Source organism: Strix uralensis, chromosome 11 (genome assembly GCF_047716275.1).
Source record: "Strix uralensis isolate ZFMK-TIS-50842 chromosome 11, bStrUra1, whole genome shotgun sequence".
In the NCBI taxonomy this organism is placed as follows: domain Eukaryota; kingdom Metazoa; phylum Chordata; class Aves; order Strigiformes; family Strigidae; genus Strix; species Strix uralensis.
In genome coordinates this window covers 19,581,966-19,608,778 of record NC_133982.1, presented here as the reverse complement: position 1 = coordinate 19,608,778, position 26,813 = coordinate 19,581,966, and the positions used below count along the sequence as shown (strand labels likewise).

The window sequence follows — 26,813 nt, the reverse complement described above, 5'->3', positions numbered from 1 at the left end:
CAACGTTATCAGCAGAAGAGGGCTGTTAATTAATATTTTTCCTGAACTTCTTTTAAAAGTTGGGATCTCAAACTATCATTCCTCTCCCGTTCCCTGTGACAGCCGTTATACGAGACAGATAAAAGGGGAACTTCCTGTCCACGAGCACACAGCAGAGGAGGAGATTTCAAAGACAATGATCAATACCTAATCTTCTGATTTTTGGCAAGGATCTTATAATTCAGGGTTACCTCCTACTTGATGATTCCCAACAGCATATCTTACTCATTTACACAAAGACAGGAATTAACAACAGCTCATGACATTTTTATTTTAATGAAATTTAAAAAGGCAGTTATTAGTTATACATACACACAACTGATTCTGTACTTGTTAGTCATAAATATAGAACATTCAGAAGTACAAAATACACTTTATCCACAGCACAATTTCACATCAATATGAAGAGTTTAAACAGATACATAACCAAGTGCCTAACAATGACAGAAGCCCATTTTTGGAGTTGTTTTATTTTTTTTTTTAATTTTTTTTTTTAAAGACCATTAATCTACACAAAGTAATCAGTGCCCACAGTCATCAGTTCCATGAAATGCACTCTGGTTTAGAGTAGGAAAAGACTGACCTTTTAAAGACAATTAGATGCCATCGCCTTTTCTTTGCTCCATTAATAGAAACAAAACCAAGCCCACATTCTCCTCACAGCTAACAACTGTGAAAAATGGGACTCTGGCAAAAATCACCTGAAGCCAAACTTGAGCACTGACAGGAAAAGTGAAAATATCTGAACTAGAAATTAGTCCACTCAATACCTTGCAAACAATGAGCAACAGCAGTATGACACTGATAAGGCATTAATGACAAAATGGCTGTATTATTCTCGAAAAAAGAGTACACCTATGTATAAAAATATATGTCGTAGCAATTGGGTAGATCCAACACTATTTAACACTGTGCCAAAAGTAATTAAGAGTTAAAAAGGCAGTACTGCAAGAAGTATTTACAGTTTCATACTGTACTTCAAAATAAAAAAAAAGGCAACAAAGCTACAAATGGAACTATCTGGTTAAAAGCATCACCGTAGGTACTGCCAGTAGCACTTGTAACAAGCAATGTGATGGAGTCCATCTTGTTAAACAGAATTGCTTGTCTGAATAAATGAATGTAAATATTTTAGTATCTAAAAATCTTCTCAGTCTACATGCCCGTTCATTGAAATAACTCACCCAGATCATTACTATTTGCTGTTTCTTCCTCCATCAGTTTAAAACCCAAAAGATTCAGTTTCAAGAAACACTGTGTTTGCAACACAGTTTGATCAGAAATCACAGCTTTATTTCCAGCTTAAAAACCACAAAAGAAACGAGAAATCCACCACCTGTGAAATTCCGGAAACCGGCAGCCAAAGTGCCAGCAAAGCTACACCAACAGCACGTAATAAAAACGTTAGCATTCCAAATGCACTTTATAACTTCAGCTATAGGATAAGTAAGTTGCTTTAGTAACCAAACACATGACAAAAAGATACAGCACAGCCAACGCTACACAGCTTTTTCGGCCACAAGACCTGGGACAAGGCTGTTTCAGAGGAGCAAGCCACTGACACGACGGCAGCACACGGCGAGGGCAGCGCGGGATGCCCAGCAGCGGTAGCAAATGCTGAACTTGCTTGTTTGCTCGGTCAGAAGCACAAAGTTGCCAAACTTTAAACTTATTAAGCGCTCCCTCCTCGCTGGCTCGGGAACGGCAACCCAACGCCTCCCACTTGGGCGTGGGAAAGCGCTGCAGAGATGGGATGGCCGGGAATGGGAGGGGAGGTAAGGAGGGGTGGAAAAGCCAAGAAGAAAACACTGGCTCGGGATGGCAGAACAGAAACGGGGAACGATAATGGCTCACAGGGAAAACCCAAACCTGGCACTATCCAGACTGCCCCATAACAGAGTAGCCATCCCCTTTCCCAGCCAGAAAGGCAGGAGTGGTCTACAAGGGGAGAAGCAGTCCATGCTCTGATGCCTCAGGCATACTGGCTTCAAAAAAATAATACTGTATTTAAAAAACCATAACAAAAAAAGAGAGATGTGCTTGAAATTCTGCTAACAGTGCAATTCTAACTGCACAACCAAATTCTGTACACAAGAAACCTTCTACAGTAGTATAAAAATCATGACACGCTGAGGAAGTTATCATCACTGATGTTAGGAGAAAGAAAATTACTTTAAAAAACTTATTTTTAGATTGAATTCAGGAACAAAAGTAAATTATAAATATACTTCGAGCACTTTGTTGGGTAAAATAAAACAGAGGAACAGCATTTTTTCAATTCATTTTTCAGTTTACACAGAAATGTTTTTTAAAAGTTTTAGAAGAACTGACATTTATCATGTCAAGTGTCTTCTGTGCAGAGATATAAACTACTTACCTACTGCTCTCTCCCTCGTGATTAGCCCCTTTTAAAAGCATGCCCTGCTGTACGGACAGACCACCTCGCTCAGCTGGCACAGCATCTAGGCACCTTTTACAGATATCAATGAATTTCTAGAGCTTTACCTATCTAATTCAATGAGCAGTCATTCATCCAAGCAGCGTGAGCAGAAAGGGAGAAGGCTCCAAGATAATAAACATCCATGTATTTAAAAGAATACTGTGTAAGTGCATGGCTTGCTTACCTAAGAAGGTATTTTCCCAATCTCTGGGAGAGAAGAGATATGAGGTTTTTTGTTTGTTCTCAGCGTGATTTTGGTGAGGCAAGTAGATCAGGAGATCTGAGGCCTCTCCAGTACTGCATCTAGACATATAAAAAAATTTCCTAAAAAAAGAGTCCCTAGCCCCACTTGCATATAGGGTAAGAGATTGGTCCCAGATTTAGTGAGAGAAACAGTAGGAGGGACTCTTTATGGTTACTGAAAACTACATGCTGTTCTCAGAGAAGGCTGGGAAAGCAAATTCAGATGGGACACCACTATATGGCTAACTGCTAAAGCCGTGTCCCTGGGTCATGTTCGCTGCAGCCCAGCCATCAGCATGAAACCTGTGTGGTCAAAGCAGGCTGCAGGACAGGGGCCTGCCTGCTTTTCAAGATATTATCCTGACAAGATGGACTACAGTGATGTGCACAGTGCCTCCTGCTACAGGCACCCCAGAATTCAAGAGGAGCTATGAGAAGGCAGACCTTAGTGCTGCGAGGTCTAAGAGTTGCTGTGGACATTGAGATCTTCTAGATGGGGGCTATGCCCTGGGGTTGCTGTTTCAAGGTCCGTGATGGCCCTTGAATACGCAAAGGCTGAGGGAAGCTGCCCCCTTCCTCCTCTGCAAAGGCTGGCTATCACCGTCCAACCTCAAAGGTTATGAACAACCTGCACGTGGGAACTCTGGGTTCCTTATCCTTCATGAGCACTTCCTTCTCTGCCCATCCCAGAAGAAACGATCTGGATAAAAATACTGACCTTACAACCCAACCTCTGTAACTTGTCATGCATCTGAAATACTGAATAAAAAACTATCTACCACATTTCTGATGAAGACATAGTAGGTGACTCACCCAAGAGGAAGGTGATAAACATACCCCTGCAGAAAAGCATATAGCATTCAGAATATCCAAGAGTCCTCAAAGTACATGGTAAGCTGAAAATCCCATATGTAACAGAATAGGGTTAACAGGGTTTAACAGAAGTGATTGCTTGGGAATCCAAGCAAAAATTCAAGTTATCACTGTGTGGACAATAGTCCAATTGATATCTATTACCAACTCACTCTAAAAAAATTATACACTACAAAACCATCTCACTGCTTGCAGCAAATGAGCTTGAATGATTTAATAGGCCACCACCTTGCACTGTTAAAATGTGAGGTTTCACAGTATAAAAAAGTACTTCACAGAAAGGAAATGCAGCTAATATAGAAAATGCAATCTTGATGTGTTTACAGTCATTTTTTATGAGGCAATATTTTTGGGAGAGCAAGAACAATAGAAATTAAAGCAGCCGGTGAGAAATGTATAGAGTTATAGGCCTCAATTCAGTGCAAAAACAGACTAATAGCTTATGTAAGTAAATGTTTGTTCTGAACAGAGAACCACCTGAATTAAAAGTAAGAACACCTATGTGAAGTGATGGAGACTCCCAGGATATCTAAATCCTCCACATATATCGTCAACCTTTTCAGTACACTCCAGAATGGACCCTTTGTAAAGGCAAAAGAAACCAGTACAGGTAATCACTTCATACAGCACAAGATATACATAAAGTACCAAAATGTACACACATTCAAGTTTAAGTTAGAAAAGGCGGAGCTGAATCTTCTGGTGAGAGAGGCCTACACTATGTTGCTTAATCTCACATTTAAAGTGACCTAAAAACTACAAGAATCAAAGAAAACAGAATATTGTGTCTGCTTCCAGAAACTTAAGCTTAAAGCAAGGCATCAAAATTGAGCGGTAGGCACTGTAACAAGACATTACCTTACCTTTTCTCTGTTAGTCTTTGTTACTTCGTTATCTATTTAAAAATTACCATTCAAAGGAAATATTAGGTATCATTCACATTCAAATGTTTAAGACTCAGAGATTTTTTTTTTAAAATCAAGCAAAGTTTTTCATCTCTGAGGTAGATGACAATAAAATAAAAAGAAATAAAAATGGAGCTGTCAATGAACACTAACAAGTGCTGGAGCTCCTCTGTTGGCACTGGCACACCCCAAGAAGGAGAGAGCAAGCCCTACACCACTATCTGAAACATGAGAAATGTGTCTTCTGGTTTAGTAGCTTCTACAGAAATGCAACACAGAAAAAGCAGAGCCAAAATTACACTGAAATGGCCTTGGAGAAGAACTTCCATTTCTGCTTCACAAGCTACTCAGAAAATGGTGGAAACATGCCCAGGTCAGCAAAATCTTCAATGTTGTAATTGCCAGTACCCTGCGTCGGATCCCCCGGCATTGGCAGCATGTCCTGCATGATAAGGAAAAAAATCAAAGCGAAGTGTCACTTGCTAACACTTTATCTAGACACAAACTGTTTCCTGTTCATCTTTTCAGTGTAAAACCAGAAAAGGCCAAAGGTTACATAAATACGGTGAAAACCAGACCTGTGCGGGGGGCTGGGCTAAGGTTTACGTACTATTTATGTTTTGCTGGAGCGTTTCTGAACGGGAGGTGGGACTTCAGCAGGGCAGAAGTTTTGGATTGCTCCTCTGAATAAGGCACATTTGAGCTGCCCGGTACTCCTCCCAGGCTGAAACTGCTCCCCTTGGAATGAGTAGTTACACGTGGAGAGAAGCAAACTCTCTGGTTTCACTATATGGGAAGTATTTAACATCTCATACTTGCACCCTACAGAAAGGAGCTCTTGCTCTATCAGCATGAGTTTGGGGAGGGTCTCACCTCCTCACCAGCGCTCTGTAAGGGAACATATTACTGCTCTTTGTCTTCTGAGGACACCAAAGACTGGACATCCACCCCAGCTAACAAGATGCCCAAGCAGCCTTCATACATGTACAAAGGCAGAGGAAATAGCAGGAACTTCTCAGGAGAAATGGGATTTCATGGTAATTGCTCCCACGTGTCTTGAGCCAAGTGAGGTCCCTGCAGGAGGTTTCAAAAAATACTCAACCTTTCCTCTCAGCCAGAGACCAAAGCCACAGGGAAAAGATATCCCTTGCTGAGAAAACCAGAGTTTATGCTTGCTTTTCCTGTCAGTCCTTACAATAACAAGCTCTCGCTGCAAAGCGAAGTTTTGCCAGGGATGGCTCATTATCCTTACAATAAAGCAAAACCTAAAGAGCAAGTACGAAAGCTCACAGGATCTGCTCTGTGAAGGAATAACTGCCGAGAGCTGCTGTGTACTGAAAAGTTATCCCAAAATAAAGGCAGATTAAAATCCATCGAGGTCTCTGTAGCATCCCTGTCGATGGTGGTGAAAGAGGCTGTGAACACAACTGGCAGTTTCTCAGCTGCCAGGGTCAGCCTTCATTTTCTGACCAAAACTTGCACTTATTTTATGTTTTTCCACATTCCTCCCCAGCCAAGGGGAAGCTGTAGCTGCCCCCGCCTGTTTAAATTTCCATCTCTTTGAAGGCATTTCTGCTGCTGCAGCCTCTGAGGCAAGGTCTCCTCAGGCAGAGACCTGGCAGGTCTCGAGTCTGCCTCCCTCCTTATGTCCAGCTAACCCAGGGCTGGCTTCAGGCACAAACAGTCCAAGCAACTTCGTGGCCTTTGAACTGAGCTCATCCAAATTTCTCATCACATCCAGCTATTCTCCCAATTCCCTCCAAATGCACCATCACCTCCAAGAGCTCTGTGAGCCCAGCTCTCCCTTTCTCCCTTGGCCCTCCTTCCCACTAATTTCATAAGACATTTGCTGGGACACAGCACTGCCTGAGACACAAGCAAGATGCTGGTTGGAGCCCTGTGTCTCTGGGGGCATCAAACCATGCTGCCATCAGCTCCACCTGAATATGCTTTCAGGTTAAAGTACATGCAAAGCGATTAAACTTTGCACACAGAGAGATATGCAACAGATTAATCTTGCCTGGGCCATGGGGTAAAAGCATGCAGACAGGTAGTTATTCCAGATGTAGTGATGTTATTTGTTCCTGTGTGAAGCAATGGTTTGTTCACACAGGAATATTTTCAGGCTAGTGTCTCTTCTGCAGTGCTCCTGCGAGCAACTGAGCACGAGCCCGGTCTTGCAGGTGAATTTACTTTCTAAGATAATGAGGTGCCTCACTCCTAAACCTTGCTTGGGGCTTGAGCTGTCTTTTCTGCATTTATCTGCATTGTTTTGCTGTAAACTGTCTTCTTGATCTAATTTAAAAACAAGTTATACAAGGACAGAGACTTTATTAGTTAACTTACGAAGTCCCACTCCATCTGTAGTGAAGGCTCAGAATGATACTTAGTAGTTGAAGAGGATTGATATCTGACTGGGTTTCACCTTCAAACATTATTGGCCACTATCTTCTATCCAGTATCAGACTCCTTTCCTGCTTGAACTATCAGAGAGAATTACACTGATGTCTAACTGGATTTTACCGGGATTTTAGAGGCAGCACTGGGATAAGACTATTTGGGACTATTTCATGGCTTCTCTGGCAAAACACATAAGCCTGAAATATGGGGTGCAAAGAGAAGGGAAAACAGCACTTTAAATCAGCAAAGATGCTGTTCTTAGGCAGAAAACAAAACCATCTCAGCTGTAGCTAATGCCAGCTAACAGCAGTGCAAACCCATGGCAGCACACAGCAAGAGGTAATTGCTCCAAGCCCTGCTGGCACCCCGGCCACCGAGGGCCACGGTTCTTCAACTCAGCAGTGAGAAGCTGTCAGAGGGACTTTGGGCTCACTGAACTCTCCTCACCTGGAACACCTCGGTCTGACTGGGCTGCGGGTGCGAATGCTGGTCGCCGCTTTGCTGGTTGTGATGTTGGCTCTGCCACTGGGACCAGACTTCGGAAGGTCTCCCCTGGAACTGGCCGCTGCTCTGGCCACCTTCAGCTGGCCGGGGGGAGAAAGGGCAGAAGTCAGAAAGCAGCTCCTTCAAAATGCCTGCCTGCTTTTTGAGGCTTCATCCATCAATGCCCGTGTTTGCAAATGAGTCTTAGAAAAAAAGACCCCAAGTGACACCCTGCCCCTGCAGGGTGGAAGCCGAAGGGAGTTTCAACCCTGATTGCAGCGTGGGGGGCCAACCTGAGAGCGAAGCTCAGTGCCACGGCTGCACAGACATGGCAGGTGAACTGCTTACAGCAAAACACACAGTGACACCACGAACCAGGCACTGGAAGACAATTTTAAGTGTTCCCCCACAGCTTTTTAATCACTAATAGGGAATATTTGCCGTTTTACTTACAAATGAAACTGAATCATCTGAATGCCCTTTCCCTTTAAAAGACTAATTCTTGCAGAGCAGTCGGTGCAGTTACCTACTCATCTAAGAAGCATGCAAGCAGATGTAAGATTTTGTAAGCAGATGTAAAAACAGTAAGATCAACAGACAACAGTCTTGCTGTATTAAATGTCAGCTGGACTGACTTGTCCTCCAATATTACAGCTGCAAAATGATTTATTGAACATGCAGCTTATAGCAAATTATTATCCTGTTTGTATGGTGATGGTTTCTTAAAAGTCTGAGGCCATGTAAATTTCAGAGAGCAACATGAACAGTGTTATGGTAAATACACTTAAAATGATGATTTCAGAGAGATGGATTTCTTCTAAATAGTCTTATCAGAAAAAAACATGATGACACACATTAATTTGGTCACCTACTATATATACAATTTTCATGAGTACAGTCACAGGTCACACTTAAGCTGGACTCATTTTACTCTGTATTTCTACAGACTGACCCCAAATTTATAAAATTTTTGGATAATTTTCCTTCAATTATTTACAATGTCTCCTAAGAATGAGCATTTTAGAAAGCTTGCCACCAAGCTTATCCTTTTCCTCCAAACCTTTTTTCCTTTTCCCCCCTTTTTTCTATATAACTACTCCTATATTCCTATTTTCACCTCACTGCAGAGGTGTATAAGCTTAGATCTGGTTCTCTCTGATTATCAGTGCCCTCTGCCAAGGGTGCCAAGTTTCCTGTGCCAAACTTCCATGTGTGTTATGCCAGGTCGATGATAACCAGACTCGATCATGTCAAATCAGTCACTACTCATAGTCATGGCTTCAGAAAATAGAGAAACACGTGCTTAATGCAATCCTTTTGGCTACCAGCTAAACCATGCAAAACAGATAAAGTGAACATTTTACAGGAAAGTAAACAGGCTGTAGTGACGTATTTCTATCACATCTGAAGTAGATAATTACAGCTCTTCCCTTACTGACATTACCACAACCAATAATTCAGCTGACTCAGAAACCCTGCAGCCATTTTATGGGCCAAAACAAAATTCATCTAAGTTACCCTTTAAAAGAAAGCTGCAAGTTTGTGTTGGGTTTTTTGGGGTTTTTTTTGTTGGGTTTTTTTTTTTTTTTTTCTCCAGAACAATACACTGAAATTAACTCAGTGAGGCAAACGATGCTTCTTTTCAGCAAAATGGTACTGCCAGCCGGAGGTTAAAGACATTTGTCTCTGTGAAGGCTGTGTTATTAATAGTATCCAAACTGATGTAGGTCAGGAAATGTTTCTCATTAGGTGAAAGGGTTCTTGCCAAGTAGCTTAGGCCTGAAATGCAAGGCTGTCTCATAAACAAATGTACAAAGCCTGGTGGAAATGGAGGCATGAATAAGCTCTGTGGGAAGAGCACTGTTTCAATGCACTTTTTCTAGGAAATGCAGCAAAGGTCTGCACTCAGGGAGGGTAATCTGCAACAGATCTGCACCAATTTTATTCTCAGGGAACAAGAGAAAAATGACACATATTATCACACTGCTACTTATGCTTTTTAGAATTGCGCATTATTATCAGCCAGCAAAATTTTTCGTGGACTCCATGTGTGTTTCTCACTAATGGATCTGTAGTTTTTTTACTCTTAAATATTATTCTGCTGGTGGAGTGCAGAAAAGTTACCAAGGGGTCACCCATTGGGTCAAGGTCTATAAGCCACTAAATTAGCATGTAATAGGAAAAGACAACCATTTCAAAACATGGCACCTTCTCCGATTAGGTTAGTAGCAGTGGGGGTGCTACTCCTGTCTCCAGCCAAACTCCCACAAACCATCTCTGGGCAAGAGGACACCACCATGCAGTCAGGGAAGTTGAAAAAATGAAAAGAATGTAAATTTGCGCTATTTAAGCGTTCTTCTGAGAAGTAAAAAGAAATCAAACCTGCTGACCACAATCTGGGAGGATGTGTACTAGTAATGTAAGCAACTTTTTAATCTTTCATGACACCATTTACTGAAAATAAAAGTTCTCTCACACCATAAAATGCCACAATATTCTGAAGCGTGTTGGATGTGGAAGAGATGCAGCATGGAGGGAACAGGTCATCTCTGTCCACTGTGCTCAACAGGAGAAAGCAAAACCCATTCACCACCTGGGCTTCCCCATCAACCCACCGAAAGAACAGGTTGGAGGATTTTTAATGAAGGTAATGTTGGAGAATTTAATTTTTATGTGCATTTTTGTGTTACGTCATTTAGAACTTACCAAACCCTGCACTTCTGTTTGCTAAGCTAGAGTAGGCATTCCCACTTGGAGAAGAGGTGGCTGGGCTGGAAAGGGGGCTGTATGACGACGGATCGGCTGGGTAGGTGTGACTTGTTCCAATCCCAAAGGGAGATGACTGTGCCTTGCCAGACTGAGATGGAATTTGCTGAGGAATAAGGGGTGAAGGAAGGAATGAGTTTTATTGTTGAGGAACAGCACAGAAGACTCACTTTTTAACAATGTAAAGCAAAGACTAAATAAACTCTGCAGATGCGAACAGGTGCGTTATTACTGTCCCAGCCACATTTCATTTCTGTCAAAGCCAACTTGCTGCTGCATAAGGAACAGAACAGACTGTAAACCAACATTTACAGCGCTCCTGCTGATTAACTCACATGTACCCAATATCAGAGATATTTGAAAAAACAGGATTTCCTTCACCTCTATTACAAGGATTAATCTCAAACTGAACAGGTATAAAGAATTCACATTTATCTGCCAGATGTTTTGATTTTGCAGCACCACAGTAAGATCACGGTTATCTGAATGTCTTGCAGAATATAGGCAGTTCTCAGATGCCCAGAGTTTTCAGTGCTCGAGGGAAACTGGCCAAAGAAGTTTCAAAGCTAATGAGCTGCTTTCTCTCCCTGCCTAAGAAATACGGGCAGCAAAGTTATTCTGCCTTGTAAAAGGCCTGGGAGGGAGTGTGAATCACCAGCCCTGGGAGGAGGGAAGAAATAGTCTAATTTTGCTTTAACCAGGCAGCTGAGTTAATTCAAGAGTATTAAAAACCAACTTGCTGTCATTTTCATCTACATAATGGCTTCGTCATAGGATCTCCAAGAACATTACACAAATGATTAAACACTGCAGACTGCTTTGAGACATGTTCAACATATACACTGAGACTAAGGGAGGTGAAGCGTCTCATCCAAAGTCATGTGCTACAGCAACCTATAATGCTACAGATAGAATCTGCTTACAAACCACTGCCCACATCATGAACAAATCCAGCAGTTCCAAGAAAAACTCAGTGCCTGACTAGTTCCACAAATAGAAATTAAAGGTGATTACATCTCTGGATACTTCTAATGATGTGCACTGTTATTGGCAATCAATGCACTCAAGTGAAACTATTCTCTTGGGACAAATGGAGGGGAGCTGGGGGAGGAAAACAGATCCCAACAGGCATATAACATGATGAAGAAGCTATTAAGTCTTCAGATCTGTTCCAAGCTAAGAAATCGTACATTTCTAAAGGCTTCCACAATGACAGTGAGAGCATGATGTGTCACTTCTGCAAGGCTTAACTTGATTTTACTTTATTTATGATGGATGAATGAATTCCAATTTCCCTACACTCACATACAAACTCTGTTGACTTGAACAGAATTAGACAGTAAGAGGAATGAGTAATTTTTTGTAGTAAATTTTAGAATATTGCGTATCATTCAGGAAAAAAAAAAGGAATTACAATTGAATTTCATTGCACAGGTGTGACAGAATAACCACAGCACGCTGAGGGCTGGAAAGAACCAGTGATTAATGTGGAAATCATTTAGTTACTGAAAAATTATTTAGTGTCCACCCCAACATGCCATTCTAGTCTACCGAACAATGGAAAGTCAGGAGTGAATAAGAGCAGCATTAATGATAGCTCAAAGACGATTATTTCATATTCTTTGTCTTTAACAGAGATTCAAATCAGTTTTTTTTCTTGTTGCACAGAACAAGAAGTAATTTCTGGGCTAACACTGTCGAACCAGGGCATCTCACAGTGTGACATGCTGCTTCCTCCAGCATGGGACAAAATGTGAGTAACAGAGAGGCAATGGGCTAAGTAGCCTCTGCTCTGAACTCATGCCTGGATTGGTGCGTGCCCTCTTCTGATAACTCTGCTAACTGTGGGTAACGTTGCTGGGTGCAAGGTCTTTGTCCAAGAAAGATTTAATGCATGGGCTTAATACTAAAGCATAACAGCTGTCCTCTTTTATTTCATTCAGTACACGCATAAAAATAAGTGCAGGACCAAGACCATCCACTGGGATTTATGTCAGCGTAGCGACTGTCACTGTTATGAACACTACTACAAACTAAATGCAGTTCACATAGGGCAGCTGTCTGAAATTGTTATAACCTGCCAAGGAACAGAACTGGGGGAACCGATTCCTCTCCAAACACAAATGATAATGACAAAGTGCATTTAATCACGTTATAAATAGGGTTTACTCCTATTTAGCACAGAGATTGCAAATCTTTAATGACCATGAAAATAAAACATTTTTAATCAATACCTGTCCTGGAAATGGTGGGCGATTTCCTGTCCAGGCAACCTGACTCTGATTTAGCTGGCGAGATATCTGTGTCAGATTCTGGCCTGTCGATGAAGACGACTGGATGTCGTTCACACCAGGCACATGTACCACAGATGAACTAAAGGAACAGAAACAGTGCCTCATTTGTAGGATACATTCTCGATGCACAAACAGTATTCCAGATATGGAAATTTTTATAATCACATTAAAATTAATTGTTCAATCTGTCTTAATAAAAAATGACTTAAAACCATCACAAAACTATGAAACATATTGGCATGCTAAAATGCCAGTTCAAATAGACACAAAGGGCAAAATTATTTTGAATTAGACTTCTATAATCTCTTTGAAAAGGCTTGCAAGAAAAAAAAAAATCAGTCTAACACACGGTGCATAAACACGGCTCCATACTAGTTCAGTATCTAATGCATTAAAAGACCCAAGACCCAAGATATAAAAATGCTTTTGTGCATCAACTGAAACAGATTGTTCTTTTCTCTAATCCCTTCCCTATTGTCTATTTTCACAATCATTTTACAGAGTAAGAAGAGAGCAGATCAGGAAAAGAAGTAAACAAGGCTGAGCAGAGAGGATGCAGGACTGAATCCTCTAAGACTGACAAAATCCCTCCCAGAGTGGTAAGCAAAACGTGGCAGGCATTTCAGTATGGGAGTTGTTATTCTGTCTTTCTTAAGCTGCCTAGAAGCAAAGTGTGTGTTTAGAAATTCTTTGCAGAGTTTGTTTTCTATTTTTTTTTATTTTATTTTTATTTTTACTACCACAGAGTCTCCAAAGAGAGAAATGTGGACAAGAAAGTCCATCTAAATCTGGCTGAACTCGGAAGCACACAGCAGCTGTTGAGGAGGGCTGGCCCTACTGCTGACACCCTCCCAGCTGGACTGGAAAGTCCCATTGTCTAAGGGGCTTGGACTGCATCTGGAATATATACTTTGAAACCAGGAGTCTGCAAAACAGTACCTAAAGGCTGCCCAGTCTCAGTAACTGAACGGACTAGCCTGGAGAGCATTCAAGGAGGACAGTTCAAGGGTGGAAATGCTGGAAGATGTGTCATTACTTGATGTAATAGAACATCAGTAGGAAAAAAGCTATAGTTAAACATCAGGAATTAACAAAGGAAACAAACAAAACACACGCCAAACCCCAAGATGGCAAGTCAACCATCCAGCAATATACAATATCCAATTAGAAGACATTTTAATTTACTGTCATATCCCCCCCAAGTTATTCTTGGTTTTAATTTGACAAAACATATGCACGGGGATTTTATTTCTCCCCACTGAGATTATCAGCAATTGTAACTTTAAGAACACATTGGTTTAAATAAAATTATTGTTTGCAGATGTTTTCTAATTCCTGGAACTGACAGCCTCTGAGTGGCTGTTCCTTCACTTTCACAACCTTGGATGGTCTAAAACAGGATAAAGAAACTCCAGTATGACAGTCCCAGAACAGTGATATGAAAGGCACTAAGGTAAATATAATCACTGTTACCATACTGTCAGTGACTGGAAATGAAAGCAAACTCTTAAACTTCAGATTAGCCAAATCTGTATTGCCAGCTGGCAGGCAACCACACGCACTTGGAATAACTCAAAAATGCCTCAGAAAATGCCAGACCACCACCTCATGTGTATGTGGAAGCTGCCTTAGAAAACTACTGATGCCCGCGTCCCAGCCCTCACCAGGGACTATGGATGAAGCATCCCTCTGTTTCATTTAATAAGGTGTCCACACCAACACCCTTCACAGCAGCCTGTAGAAGTACTAAGAGCTGTAAGTGCAAACCAAATCTTTGCACCTTCCCAGCTTGGTTCAATGTTCCTCAGATCTCTGAGCCTGCCCCATCACCTCTCAGATTTAATTCCTTTCATGATTTGTTGCTGCTTCTTAGCTTTTTTCCAATTACATCATCACAGCAACAAGTATTTACTTACCAGCCGCTATTTTCAACACAGATATCCAAATCATCTCAGCTTGTAAACCTAGCCTAAGCGCTGAGACATTATGTAGGAGTGAAGTGTACACAAAGCAAAGTTCATTCATGTAAAGAGAGCCCTTGCATCTTAGATCGGTTTTGTTTCCACTAGATTGAAGGGGAACGGTCCCCCGTTATCAGACAAAAGCTGATAGGTTCAGGGTCTGGACTACAGTACCTGAAAGTCTTTCCCGAATGTCCTGGCTGAAATGGGCTTCCCTGTGAGTAAAGCTGCTGGTTTCCTGCTGTGGATGCGGAGGCCATCATTTTTTTATCTGCTACAAAAGAAAAACAAATCACAGAAAGAGAAAAGTTTAGGGGATGAGAAAATGAAGGCAAAATTATTTAATGAGCATTGCAATGTATATCCGCAGCAGGGATTTTTCTTTCCTTCTTAAAGCTTTATGAAGAAGCCCTGTGGAACACATTAAGAATGACACAAAAGGGCTATATGACAATTCAGTATGAAACTAGAGGCACAGCTGGTTTGTGTCTCCTTCATACCCTCTTCCCAGGATGTACCTCGTTAATGCTATTGTTTGCATGGAACATAACACTGGTACATGCCCTCCAGCCACGCAGCCCAGACCTTCTCTGTGCCCGCTGGAAGCTGCTCCCGACCACGCAGGCAGGAGGGGGAACGGGAGACAGCGAGTGGCTCTGGCTGAGGCAGGCAGCGATGGGTGTACGAGTCCCAGCTACAGACTGGAAAGGGGAACAAAGGTTTTCTGGAAGAAAGATGGGAGAGTCTGCCTGTGGGAATGGAATAATGTCCCACGAAACAAGCCTGGTCTGAAGAAAGGCTGATGCATGTGCAGCTCTGTGGCCTACCCAGGGATGGCCTCAGGTGAAGGTACATTTCTGGCTCCAGAAGCAGCCCTCCAGGGCTGCTGCTGTTATTGCAGCCTCTTTGCACTGAGGTAGCAGCTGAGGGCCCAGACCCCCCTGGATTAAACATCCCAAGGAATGGTGTCAAAGAGCCCCTGTCCTAACCAGCTGACAGCCTGCTTCCCTCCAGGACAGGCGGAGGGCAGTACGTGGTTCTCCCAGGCAGTCTGGTGGCATGCCTGCAGATCTTGGGGTGACAACCTGCAAATGGGGGTGATCCTACAGCCCCTACCTGCATTTCAATCTCACAGGTGGCTGGAGGCACTTTGCTTCTGAGTGTCTGCAAGACTTGCTCACCTGAGCTGTGGCAAGGCAAAACACTGGTCTCTTATGGATTTTGCTGTCCTATATGTGGCTTGAGGGAGCATGAAATAGGATGCAAACATCTCAGTGGGGCGTAAAACAGACTAGCATAGTGAATAACACACACATGGAGATGCCATTAACTTTTATAGTCTACTCTTAATGTGGCAACTGGAGATCAATCTCTAATCGAATGAAATGAGATTGGGTGAACAGTGCCATTTGGTCCCTTAATTTAATTTTCTGGCACTGGATTATTCCAAAGCCAAGGGAAACCTCACTACTACTGCTTTTCTTAAAATAATTTAAAGGTCTGCTCCACCACCATTTATTCACTTTCCTCATCTTCTCTTACTACCTCCAAGTGCAAAATACTGCAAAATTCACTGATGGCTTTGGCTGTTGCTGTGCACCTCTGACGAACCTAGAAATCAAGCCTGCCTCCTCATTTACCCCTTTGCTCTTTTCAGATTCCTACTCATTTCACAAGATGCTTTCCTGGACAAAAGGCCCACTCAACTCACAACTAACAGAAGTATTTTATAGTTTTCCCTAGCTTTTGGAGGCCTCATGAGTGTGGCTCACAAAAGGCCTCCAACACACACCAGCTATTCTCTGTTACCTAAGTTCTTACTTCTTACATTATGTTCCTAACAAGAATCTAAGCTTGCCTTCCCAAAGAACAAAGGTGCCTCAAATTACCTCACAGGAGCCTCGGAGAAGGAGTGTGTATGCCACTGATGCAAGCTGCCATTGCTTTTCCTCTGTAATGTAGAAATTTGTAAAAATTCCTCACTGGCTATGTATTGCCCAGCACAGACACTTCAGTCTGGGCTGCAAACCTATGCTGCCATATAAAAAAAGCAAGGAGAAGTGGGGACAAGGTCTAGAGAAGGTGGTGCATATAGTAGGAAGAATTGAGAATGGGCTGAGACATCTCCGAGAAGAACAGATGATTCTTCCTTTTTTTTGCAGTAATGTCATTCTTGCATGAGATGTCCCGTTTTCTAAGGCCACCCTTTACAGGGATACCAAACTCTCAGGGTTAGAAGAGACTGAGACAAAATCTTGTGGGTGCTTTAGATATTTGAGAACAACTCACCAGCAAAACTGAGAGTGCCCTAAATGAACTGGAATTCCTCAAGTGGAGCAGAGTTGCCATGGCAGCTACCGGGGTCTGTGCTGCAGGATGAGGTCAAGACAAAGGGAACAGCTAAACTAATCACAAACAGCTAAATCAGCTTTAAAAATCTCTTTCCTGAGTTACACTAAATGCTCTTTAGCCTCTGAATCTGGACCACATCCCTCCCAGCTGTATTCCCACTCAGGACTTTACGCACTACTTCTCTGCTCTCACCTTTGGTACAGCACTGAAACCTCATTTTGTTTCAGTGTTTTCCCTGCATCCATGGACTTGTTTCTCTCTAAACCCCATCACTGTACTGGTCAATGATATGCCCTTCTCCCAGCAGGACCAGTGATTCTGCCTGTAGAACAAAGATCTCCAAGAACCGCATCATCCCCTGCTTCAAGGCACTTGCATGAATCGGTGAAGTCAGGCTTCCTCTCCCCACTTTTGATTTTCAGTTACATGTGGCCACTGCGTACAATTACGGCAACAATCTCCCTATGTCAAACCTGTATTTTTACAGAACGTAGCAGAGAATGAGACTGGGTATCAACATAATGCAAATGTCTTGCAGGCAGCATGCAGGTTTGTCAATATTGGTTTTGGACAGCATATCTCATCTCTAACTGTGAACCATCTCTTTTTATCATTCAGAGAAGACCTTGATCACAGCTCCCATGAGAAATTCAGACAGGGTGAATGTCCCAAAAAAAGCATAGCCTGTAAATTGATAAGAATGAAAAGAGAAATGGCATTTCCAAGAACATAACCTTCCAGCTACCTCACAGCTTGCTAGACTCTTAACCCCAACCTCTCCCCACAAACAGTTGAGAGCTGCCTGAAAAAGAGCCAATAAGGCAGCCAAAAAGCAAGATGTTCTTGCTTGGAAAAACATATTCTGGTGTTTAGGGTTGGAGTCTTGCTACCTTCTAATGGACCCCTTTTATGGCCTCAGCTGTTGACTTCACTGTTAGAGTAGACAGACAAGGGTGAACAGGAATAACAGAGAAGTCCTAGCAACAGGAGGACAGAATATCAAGTCTATCCTGCAGTTACAATGCCTTCTCGATTTGAAAAGGCCAAGCCAGACATAAGAAACCAATGCAGTGAGGTCATCTCCCAACACCCCTGGAGTCAAACCCTGTGGGTTGTTTCCTTCATGCACTGCGTGACACTTGCACGTTGATTTATTTAAAACAAATGTAAAAACTTCTCTTTTTCAGTGAGGACAGTTAAGAACAATAAACAATTAATGAGTTCTTCCACGAGCAGTGGAATTAATGAGCCTGGTTTCCTACAGATATATTTCGGATGACCCCTTCAGCTGCCAGTCTTCTCAATGACTTCTGTCTGTTAGGGCAACGGGCAGCAGGTTGGGGCTAGTTTGAGTCAGCTATGTCTGTCCAGCTGACAAGTTGGCTGCTACCTCTTAGAACAGGGCTGGGAAATCCTTGGTGAGGGCACTCAGTAAGGACTCTGGCCTCTCAGTAGTTTTCACAAAATATAGAACAACATACTATTTCTGAGATTTCTATCACTCTTGTAAGAATTTGCCAACAAGTTCAAAAGTTGTGGGAAAAAGAGCATGGACTCACCGGCAGGTAACATCACTGGAGATGCCTCAACTGACCAGAAAATAAGTATATTATTACACTTCAAGGCAGCATATGCCTCTGAAAGCATTAATGCGAAACCTGATGATTTGATTAAAAAACACAGGCCTAGCTTAAGATTACATGGTAACTTTCTTTATCCATGTCTATTTAGAGAGATGAACTCACATCAGCTGTTTAAAAAAGGAAATATATACTTAGAAACAGAAAATTCTGCTCAGTATGCTTAGATTCTATGAACACTGCTTAAGGTGCCCCTGTGAAATGAAAAGAGGATCAAAAATAGATAGCTCTGGTGACACAAAAGCTGTCCTTCCCTCCTTGAATTTACTCCTCATCATCTTTAGGTGAAATAGTAACTAAAGGCAAATTCTAGGAAACGTCCTGAAGACTGACATTGTTTGGAAATTTCTCTGCCACACTGTAGTTTCTCTTCATTCTCTTGAAGCTGTGCTCCACATCATGTAACCAAGCTTAATATAGTACTGAAAATGAAGCATCAGAGACATTCACTTACAAGCAGTTATTCCAGCAAACATCTCAGCAAATCTAGGATCTCTCTCTTGGGAGAAGATAGCATCAGGCTTTTCCACCGACTTTCCACCCTCATGAACGTTAGCTGGTATACTTGGAACAGGCACCTGTTGAGATACACAGAGGAAGGCAATTCCCTCCATCATACTTAAGGAAAAGGAGTTCGGGGACAGTCACAGTATATTTTTAATTTTGCTGAAATTTGCCATTACTTTACATTTTAAAAGATCAGAGGCACAAAAATAAAACCTTGAGAAATTTCACCTGAGATAAGTCATAGGATGACAGTCCATCTCTTTGATGTACTTCAAGTTCTGCTTGCTGCTGCTGAAGTTGTCTGCAAAGGAGACAAAATGACTTTGTTACAAAAACCAATTAAAGGAACTGCCATGGTCTCCTATTTCATACTCTGAGTAAAACATCTCTCAGATGATTTTGTAAATCCTTTCTTGTGAGATTCATGTGCTTTTAAAGCTTTCTCACTGAGAAAGCTGGCACCACAGGAATGTAACAGGGCACATGAAGAGTTTTGCTGTAATAGCACAGAAATGTTAGGTGAGTAAGTAATGGAGGATGGAATACAACCTCCTTATAAAGGATTTAAGAATTCATTACTAGGACACCAAGAATGTCTTCCTCATGTTAACGATGAATATACCAGACCCCTTCACTGATCCTACTGAAGTAAATAGGAAGCCTCCAGTAACATTAATGCAGAGTTACGCCAGTCAATAAGTGATCAAAACTGTCTGAAGCCTGTCAGACCAAATGGAATAACCTGTTGAGCTAGAAAGAACTGGATATAAATCCTTCTTTGTAATAAAACCTCTTTAACATGCTTTGGTTCTACTCTCCTCAGGATCCAAGTCCAGATTCAATTTTTGAAAGCTTTTAAGGCAGTGAATATCCAGAAATAAATTGATTGTGCCACTATATAAAATCAAGACATTACATAAAATCAATTTGTATTTACAAATGCTACAGAAAACACAAGTCTCCTTTTCATGCTAATCAGAACTGAAAAAAATATCCATTGTTTAAATGAGATAAAAATCACTGGAAGTAATAGCCTTAATCCAATTATATGAATCAGGAAAAATTAAATGTGCAGCAGCAGAGCTAATAAATGTTAGGGGCCATGTGCCAGAACGAAGAACTTTAGTGCTGAAAACTTTGTTGAAATGCACTTGATTTGTGTTTAGTGTCAGGCGCTGTTACTTAACTATGACAATTAGCCAATATCAACAGATAAAATAATTGGAATTCATGAGAATTAACTGACAGGTGATCTGTAGAGACAGCATGTAAGTGGTCATAAGTCAGACATATTCACATTTTACATGTGCAAATATCACCTATTATAAAAATATACAGATCTTTTATACAGTTGTAATATATCTAGCATAGTGATCTTATGAATCCACGTGTTCATTTGGTTTTTTTGAATTCTGGAAGGACACAAATTAAAAACTCCTATTTAAAAAAAATATCAGAGACAGTTATATTAATTGTTGCTATCCAAAATTTTTTAGTTACTGTAACAAAACAATTTCTACCCAAAAAGCCACTGTGCAGTAAATTTATCAGAAATAAAACCCAGTCCTTTTGAAACGAAAGGCAGAAGTGCTACTGATGCATTAAGACCAGAATTTTACCAAGAAAATATGAACTTCTGCTTTCCTGTTTGGACTTATACCACCCCCACGCTGGGTCATTAGGAACCTCACTCATCTGAGCACAGGTTTGGTGATTGTTTGCAGACAGACAAACCCAGCTTTGTCCCAGTGCCGAGCTGGGACGGCAGAGCACGAGAACCACATCATCTTGCCAGCACAACGCTGGGTTTGAGCTGTGCCCAGGCTGTGTAGCCCGATCAAGCAACAGCCCTGAACAGCATGGCCAGAGCATCAGCTTCACTTCACAACTTCGGGTTGAAAGCAGCTTGCAGCCGACAGGCCTGCTGATACACAGGCACAACAACTTGAGATTTCCCTGTAAAAAGGGAAGGCTCCACCATGGCCTTTGTCTGAAGAAGCATCACTGCCATGGAGAAGGCAGAATCCTTTGCACTGGCATGGGGCAATACCACGAAGGGCACTGAACCAGTCTCTAAGGTGAAGCTGGGAGCTTGCTGGCACAGTAGCATCTCAAGGAAGACTGCCTGTGTAATGACAAAAAAACCCAGCAGCTGTGAAATTATCTAAATGCTCTGCACCTTTCACTAACAGTTGCTTTCTGTCTGGTCACAATTAGCAAGATTACTTCTGACCTGAGGATGGGCAGGTAGCATACTATCTCTGTGAGGCTCTTTGCTCAGTTAGCAAAGAAGATATGAACCACCCCAAATTATGCCAAAGCTCAGAAATCAAGGTAAGATTGGAGTTGGACTGACAGCAAACTAAGCTTGATACTTGCAAATGATAACTTGACAGTGGTCACAGTTTCTGTATGCTTCTGGCCTCTTTCTGAAGGAAAAATCACCTAACAGACACCACAAGGGTTTTCCCCTGGGGAGACACTATAACATGACAGGCAGTAACAGATGAGATTTTGCAAAATAGCAAAATCATGGATTTGAAACTCTAGAGAATTAGGATACATTTTTGGCCACAGACTTGAATTTTAGATTTTTATTCAAATCTTTTAAATTTTGAACTAGATAGGTTCAAATGTCAAGGGACAGAGAGACAAACTTGCAGACGAAGCCAAATGACAAATTAGGCACAAACTGATGGGAATGTGAGGGACCACTCAAACAAGCTACTGAAATAAGTAAAAGATTTTTCCATCCCTTGATGTTTTTCCAGAAGACTTTGCTCAGACACCAGTTACTAGGCTCCATGGCAAATTGGACAAAAATCTGTGACCTGCAACAAACAGAAGATCAGAGTAGAATGCCAAAAGCCTTTTGCTAGCCTTACAGTGTAAGAACACATAATCCGCAGAATCACTTTTGTGCTATGAGTAACATGCAAAAAACATCAGTCCTCCAGGTCATTAGAGAGCCATGGATTTTCCGCATTATTTTAGCCAACAGAAAATTCCTATAAATTACCTCTGGAATGCAAAGAAATTCTTTGTTTGCAAGCATAAAATGCATACTTTTCCAACAGAACTATAGGAGGTAATTTAATCATTGCAAATCTATGGGGAATTTTTTCTAAATACCACCCTGTGGACAATAAACACCCATTAAATCCTGTTGTTAACGTGAAAGCTAATTACACTGTTTCATTTGTTTTTATTACCAACGACTTGGTGTGTGTGTCAATAAACAGCACATTAGGTCTCTTCTGTTCCGTATAAAGTATGTTTTCTTGATTCAGCCATATACATACAAATGAGCCAAACAAAACAGCATACTTACTAGTTATTTGTTTTGTAGGCACTTCTAACTTAGTGCTCCTTCGCCCTTCTTTATCTTTCATCTCTAATACTCATTAAGCTGCAGTACAATATAAATACCACGTTGTGTTAACAGCACTGAACTTTGGGAACAACCTCCCAAATCTATTTCCTATAAAAACCAAATACGTAAGTGTATCTTCACTGAACTGTGCAAGCTATGCTGCACTCAATTAAGATTGAAACGTACAGCCAGGTTAGCATCTTCTGCTGTTGTTTGCTGCTACTGTATAAATAGTTCAAATGATGCTTGAAACCTGAAAGAAACTGCAGCAATTCAAGGACCAAGCCGCCCAGGGAGAGCTGAGCGCTGCTGTCGTTGCTTCAGACCTTGCCATCTAACCAGTCCTTTTGACTGAACGGTGGACACAGGCAGGTCCCTTCAGTCACCCAATTGCCACATTGTTTTTGTAAAGATGACACTGAACAAGAGCTTATTACCAGTTTGGGCAAAACTCAAACTGCCTTCTGACTTTGAAACCAAAACCCAAACTATCCTTGGTTTCAGTTTCAGTTTCACAGCTCCAAGGAGGGAATGAAAGAGAAACTCCCTGGCTCTGCAGGATACCCAACATAGCAAGTAAGGTATGTCTGGGTCAGCAGAGGACTGCAGGAACTCCTGGCGTACCCACAGGTTAGGTATGAAACTGGGAAAGCCCTTGGCCTGAACAAGTAATGGTTCAGCAAATCTGAAGGTTTTGATAGTTAATCCAAATTTACTTCAGTAGATGTATCTGGAGGAAAAGGGAAGATTCTGTGAAAGTTCCTTTGACATCGGAGAGGATTACAGCCGAATTAATCTCTATGAACACTGAAGTCACCTCTTCCTTTTCCAAGCATCAGAGTTACCAGGAAAGGATATGAACTTTAAAATTAACAGTCTCTATGGTGGGAGAGAACCAATACTACTGTATCCCTACCATGCTCTTTTTATGTAATACAGGCACATGTGCTTCCTGTGTCTGGTTTGGACAAAAAAGGAGTAAGCAGGGCCTTGGGGCTGCCATTGTAGAATCCTCTTACGGAAACTCTCAAAATCTCCCTCTTTTAGCCTACAGTTTCAAAGTCACCCCTGTGAAAGGGTCTATCTTACACTGGCCTTGAGGATCAGATAGCCCACAGATGGCACGGGGATCATGAGAAAGTAAGTCTTTAGCACCACTACCACAGACTGAAATTTTATCAGAATAGTTGATCTCTTTAGTATTTTGGCCCATGAGAATCTGAAACAGAAAGCATCTCTCCCACAAGCATGGACTGATTCATTTGACAGGCTGCCTCCAGCAGTGACCTATGCCAGCTCACTCCAAGACAAGAATCTTGAGACTCAGGACAACTGTAGGATTCATAAATGCATGCAGGGCAACGTAGGACTTTGGGGCTTAAAAAAAATGACACATCAACATTTCCACAAAGGTCAGAAAAACATCTTTCTTCTATGTATATAAAGACTTTTATATAGTTTTATCTATGACCATGACAGATTATTTTATTCAAACGCTGGTCTATGAGTATATTAAATAAACATTGATCACAATAATTATTTCTTTTTGGAAATCAAACAGTCCCAATTACACAGGAATATGTGGTCAAACGGGGGAACTCTTCAGCGGAACCCAGCACAAATGCTAAACGTTAAATGCTTCATTTCTCCAGGAAGTTTCTCTTGGATGACTACACTCAAGTGAAACAGAGAAGTTTTATTTTCTTTTTTTGCAAGGAACTAAGTGAACATTTGAACCTAATGTTTCGTTATCCTTCCGCACCAAAAGCAAGTTTGGAAAGTTGACTGTTTGAAGCTCCAAAGGAGTATCATTAAAAAAAAAAAAAAAAAAAGAAAAAAAAAGAAAACAAACAAACCAAATCAACAACAAAAAACCTTCAATTAATCCCTCCACAACTGGAACCACCACTGCCCTCTACAGTCTTTTGGGAAAATGCTGTTCACTGACCAGCGCAGAATGAGAGCTATTCTGTTAACAGACACACAGACGTATGTGCTGTGGTTTGAAACTATCCTAAGTTAAAAACTGATTTAAACCTAGAACCTTTGGCTACCGTGTCTTTACAATTTTATGATGAATTTTTAACTGCCTCAAACCTGTATTTTATGGAGCTGGCTAGGTTATCACAGCGATAGACAAATAAAAATTTGTCTCTGTGCAGAACTGCCTACAACTGTGCAGTGGAAGGCACCCCTGCTTGGCTGCCGTGTGAAGCACTTTGCTGGACCCAGAGCATCTGATACTTCCACTGACACGTAAAGATGGCCACATACACTGGGGCTGGTGCCAAACATCTAGCCCCAGCAGGAGCTGAATGAGGAGGCGGAAATAAACAGTTACCATGACGTACAACTCCGCAAGGCATCTAGAAAATCAGTCAAAACATGACCCCAAATGTGAAAAAAAAAAAATAAAAAAATCCAGAAACAGGCAGGAACAGCAGTACATTACAGTAGTCCTCTTCGGAAATCTGACCAAGAGTGGGAGAGAACAGGGGGAAAAACAGAAAAACAGTTCAAATAATGCATTCTTTCAACTATTCAAAAACAGACATATAATGGTTTGTATCTCGCTGTAAGACTAGAACATTTTCTGCATGACAAGAAAGAGGGAACATCCTCCGTCAAAGTAGCAGCAGGCAACTTCCATATTAGGTCAACATTTCTGGGTTGTTATTCAAACCTAGCAAGACAGATCTAACAAGAGCCAGAAGCTGGCACCGTCCTATTCATCACAGTAAGTGCTGCGATGCCAAGCCGAACAATATAGTGGAGGCTTGGAAAAAAACATTCCCAGAGTCAACACAGTCTATAGCCCCACTTTTTGATCTGCGGACTCTTGGGAACAAAGCACAATTAAGCCAGCCTGGGACAGATTTCAGAAGTCGCTTTTTATTTTGCAAGCCTGTTTTTGCATATACAAATTATTTGGAAAAGAAATATGGGACAGCAGAAATGTGAAAATATCTATTTTGATGCACAGTGCAGACAGGGAGATATTTAGCTGTCTGATTTTAAGACACATTTGCTTGTTTTCAATGAGCTTAACTATTCAGTTGTTTAAGCTGGCCTTTCTGGGTATGCTGAAAAAACTAAGCAAAACGGTTGTGATGTTGGGTTTCAAGTGAGTGAAAGCACAGCCCCTCTAGTCCAGGTACGTGTCATGCTCAAAGGAACAAGTCAAGGAACACCCAGAGACACTAGCTTTCAAAGCTCAAATGCCAAAGCCCCAGGGGTTTGGTTTTGCAAGTGAAGCTCTCAGCATGCATCTCCACTAGTAAACTGCTCATTCAGCATTTCCATTAGATGGTCTAACAGGTTGAGATCTTAAAACCAGTAATTTCCTCTGAGCTAAAAACTTGGCAAAAAAATCTTTGGTCAGACCAGAAGCAGATTTGGTTTAGAAATAGATTAAGTTTATATTGGAAAGAAGGACTATTTATAAAAAAAACCACCCCACACTATAAAGCAACAGCTTTATCAAGGCCAGATCAGCTTCTGCAGTTACTGGCTCAGAACTCGGGAGGCTCCAAAAGCATCTCTGCTCAGTTACACGGTGACAAACCTCCACTATACTCCCAGGGTGACCTCCTCCTAAGAGGTTCAGTGACAGATTTTTGAAAATATTAATTCAAAGACAGGATGATTTAATTTCCCTCTTAAAATACAGGGTTGGATCTGTCCTCATACTTGGGGATATTCCACCAGATTTTAACTGAGTATCAGGAACCCTTCCCACTCAAGCCTACTAGGAAATAATTTTGCCAGCTTTCATCGGCTGTAAGAGTAGACACAGCTCAAGGAGAAGACGTCCAGGACTATGGAATGGTATGATCACAATGAACATGGACACGCAATTTTCTCTTTGGCTTTGGAATCAGGCTAACCTTCCTCCAGTATCAGGACAGCTGGTCTGCTGCTGGAAGCTCTGTGCTAGTTTAAGGCGGCCTGGACTGAGATCAATGGGCTTGTCTAATGACATAACAGATAAGTGACATTCCTCCCCCAGTGCAGCCAGGCCCTGGAAGCATTGCAGGATAATGACAGAGAATCAGCTACACTGTGAGATCTCATGATGCAGAAAAACCCCGTTACAGACTGTACTGTTATAAAGAAACAAATGGAGCTAGAAACAGGCTACCAAAAAATCTGAATTGTGTTTTCCAGCAAAAAGCAATGCTTAAATTCTTTCAAAACCACATACACGAGCATCTGGAAAGGCACATACTTTACATTAGTGTTGGTGCAGATGATGTATTCAATCTCATCAGAATAAGGATTCTGAAATGTGAAGCTGCTGGTTCTGATCAGCATCCATTCCCGGTTTTTGGTACGAAAACGATACATCACAGACAGGACTTGACCTTTCAGTTTCACAACCTGCAAAACCATTTGGAAAGGTTAATAGAAGGAGATTGCTACCTGCTGTGCAAATGAATAGTGAACAGCAGTAACTGGTACGTTTTAAACTTGAATTGCAGAAAGCTATGGACACAGCAGGGAGACTCTTGATTTGAAGAAAATAAGCAAAATATGA

The 26,813-nt window shown here is 41.6% G+C and overlaps 1 protein-coding gene across 5 annotated transcripts in view; it reads right to left on the bottom strand.

The window, feature by feature from the left end:
• Positions 1-285: 285 nt before the first annotated feature.
• The window catches only part of ARNT2 (aryl hydrocarbon receptor nuclear translocator 2), a 104,949-nt gene continuing 78,421 nt past the window's right edge, over positions 286-26,813 (bottom strand). For all 5 annotated transcript variants that reach the window (XM_074880374.1, XM_074880371.1, XM_074880373.1 and 2 more), the window contains 8 exons: positions 26,505-26,656; positions 19,132-19,204; positions 18,851-18,974; positions 14,579-14,678; positions 12,384-12,522; positions 10,090-10,255; positions 7,348-7,484; positions 286-4,942 (listed from right to left, as the gene is read on the bottom strand). In XM_074880374.1, the coding sequence (XP_074736475.1) occupies positions 4,844-4,942; positions 7,348-7,484; positions 10,090-10,255; positions 12,384-12,522; positions 14,579-14,678; positions 18,851-18,974; positions 19,132-19,204; positions 26,505-26,656 (990 nt within the window). In that variant the 3' untranslated portion in view covers positions 286-4,843. The remainder of the gene's footprint in view (positions 4,943-7,347; positions 7,485-10,089; positions 10,256-12,383; positions 12,523-14,578; positions 14,679-18,850; positions 18,975-19,131; positions 19,205-26,504; positions 26,657-26,813) is intronic.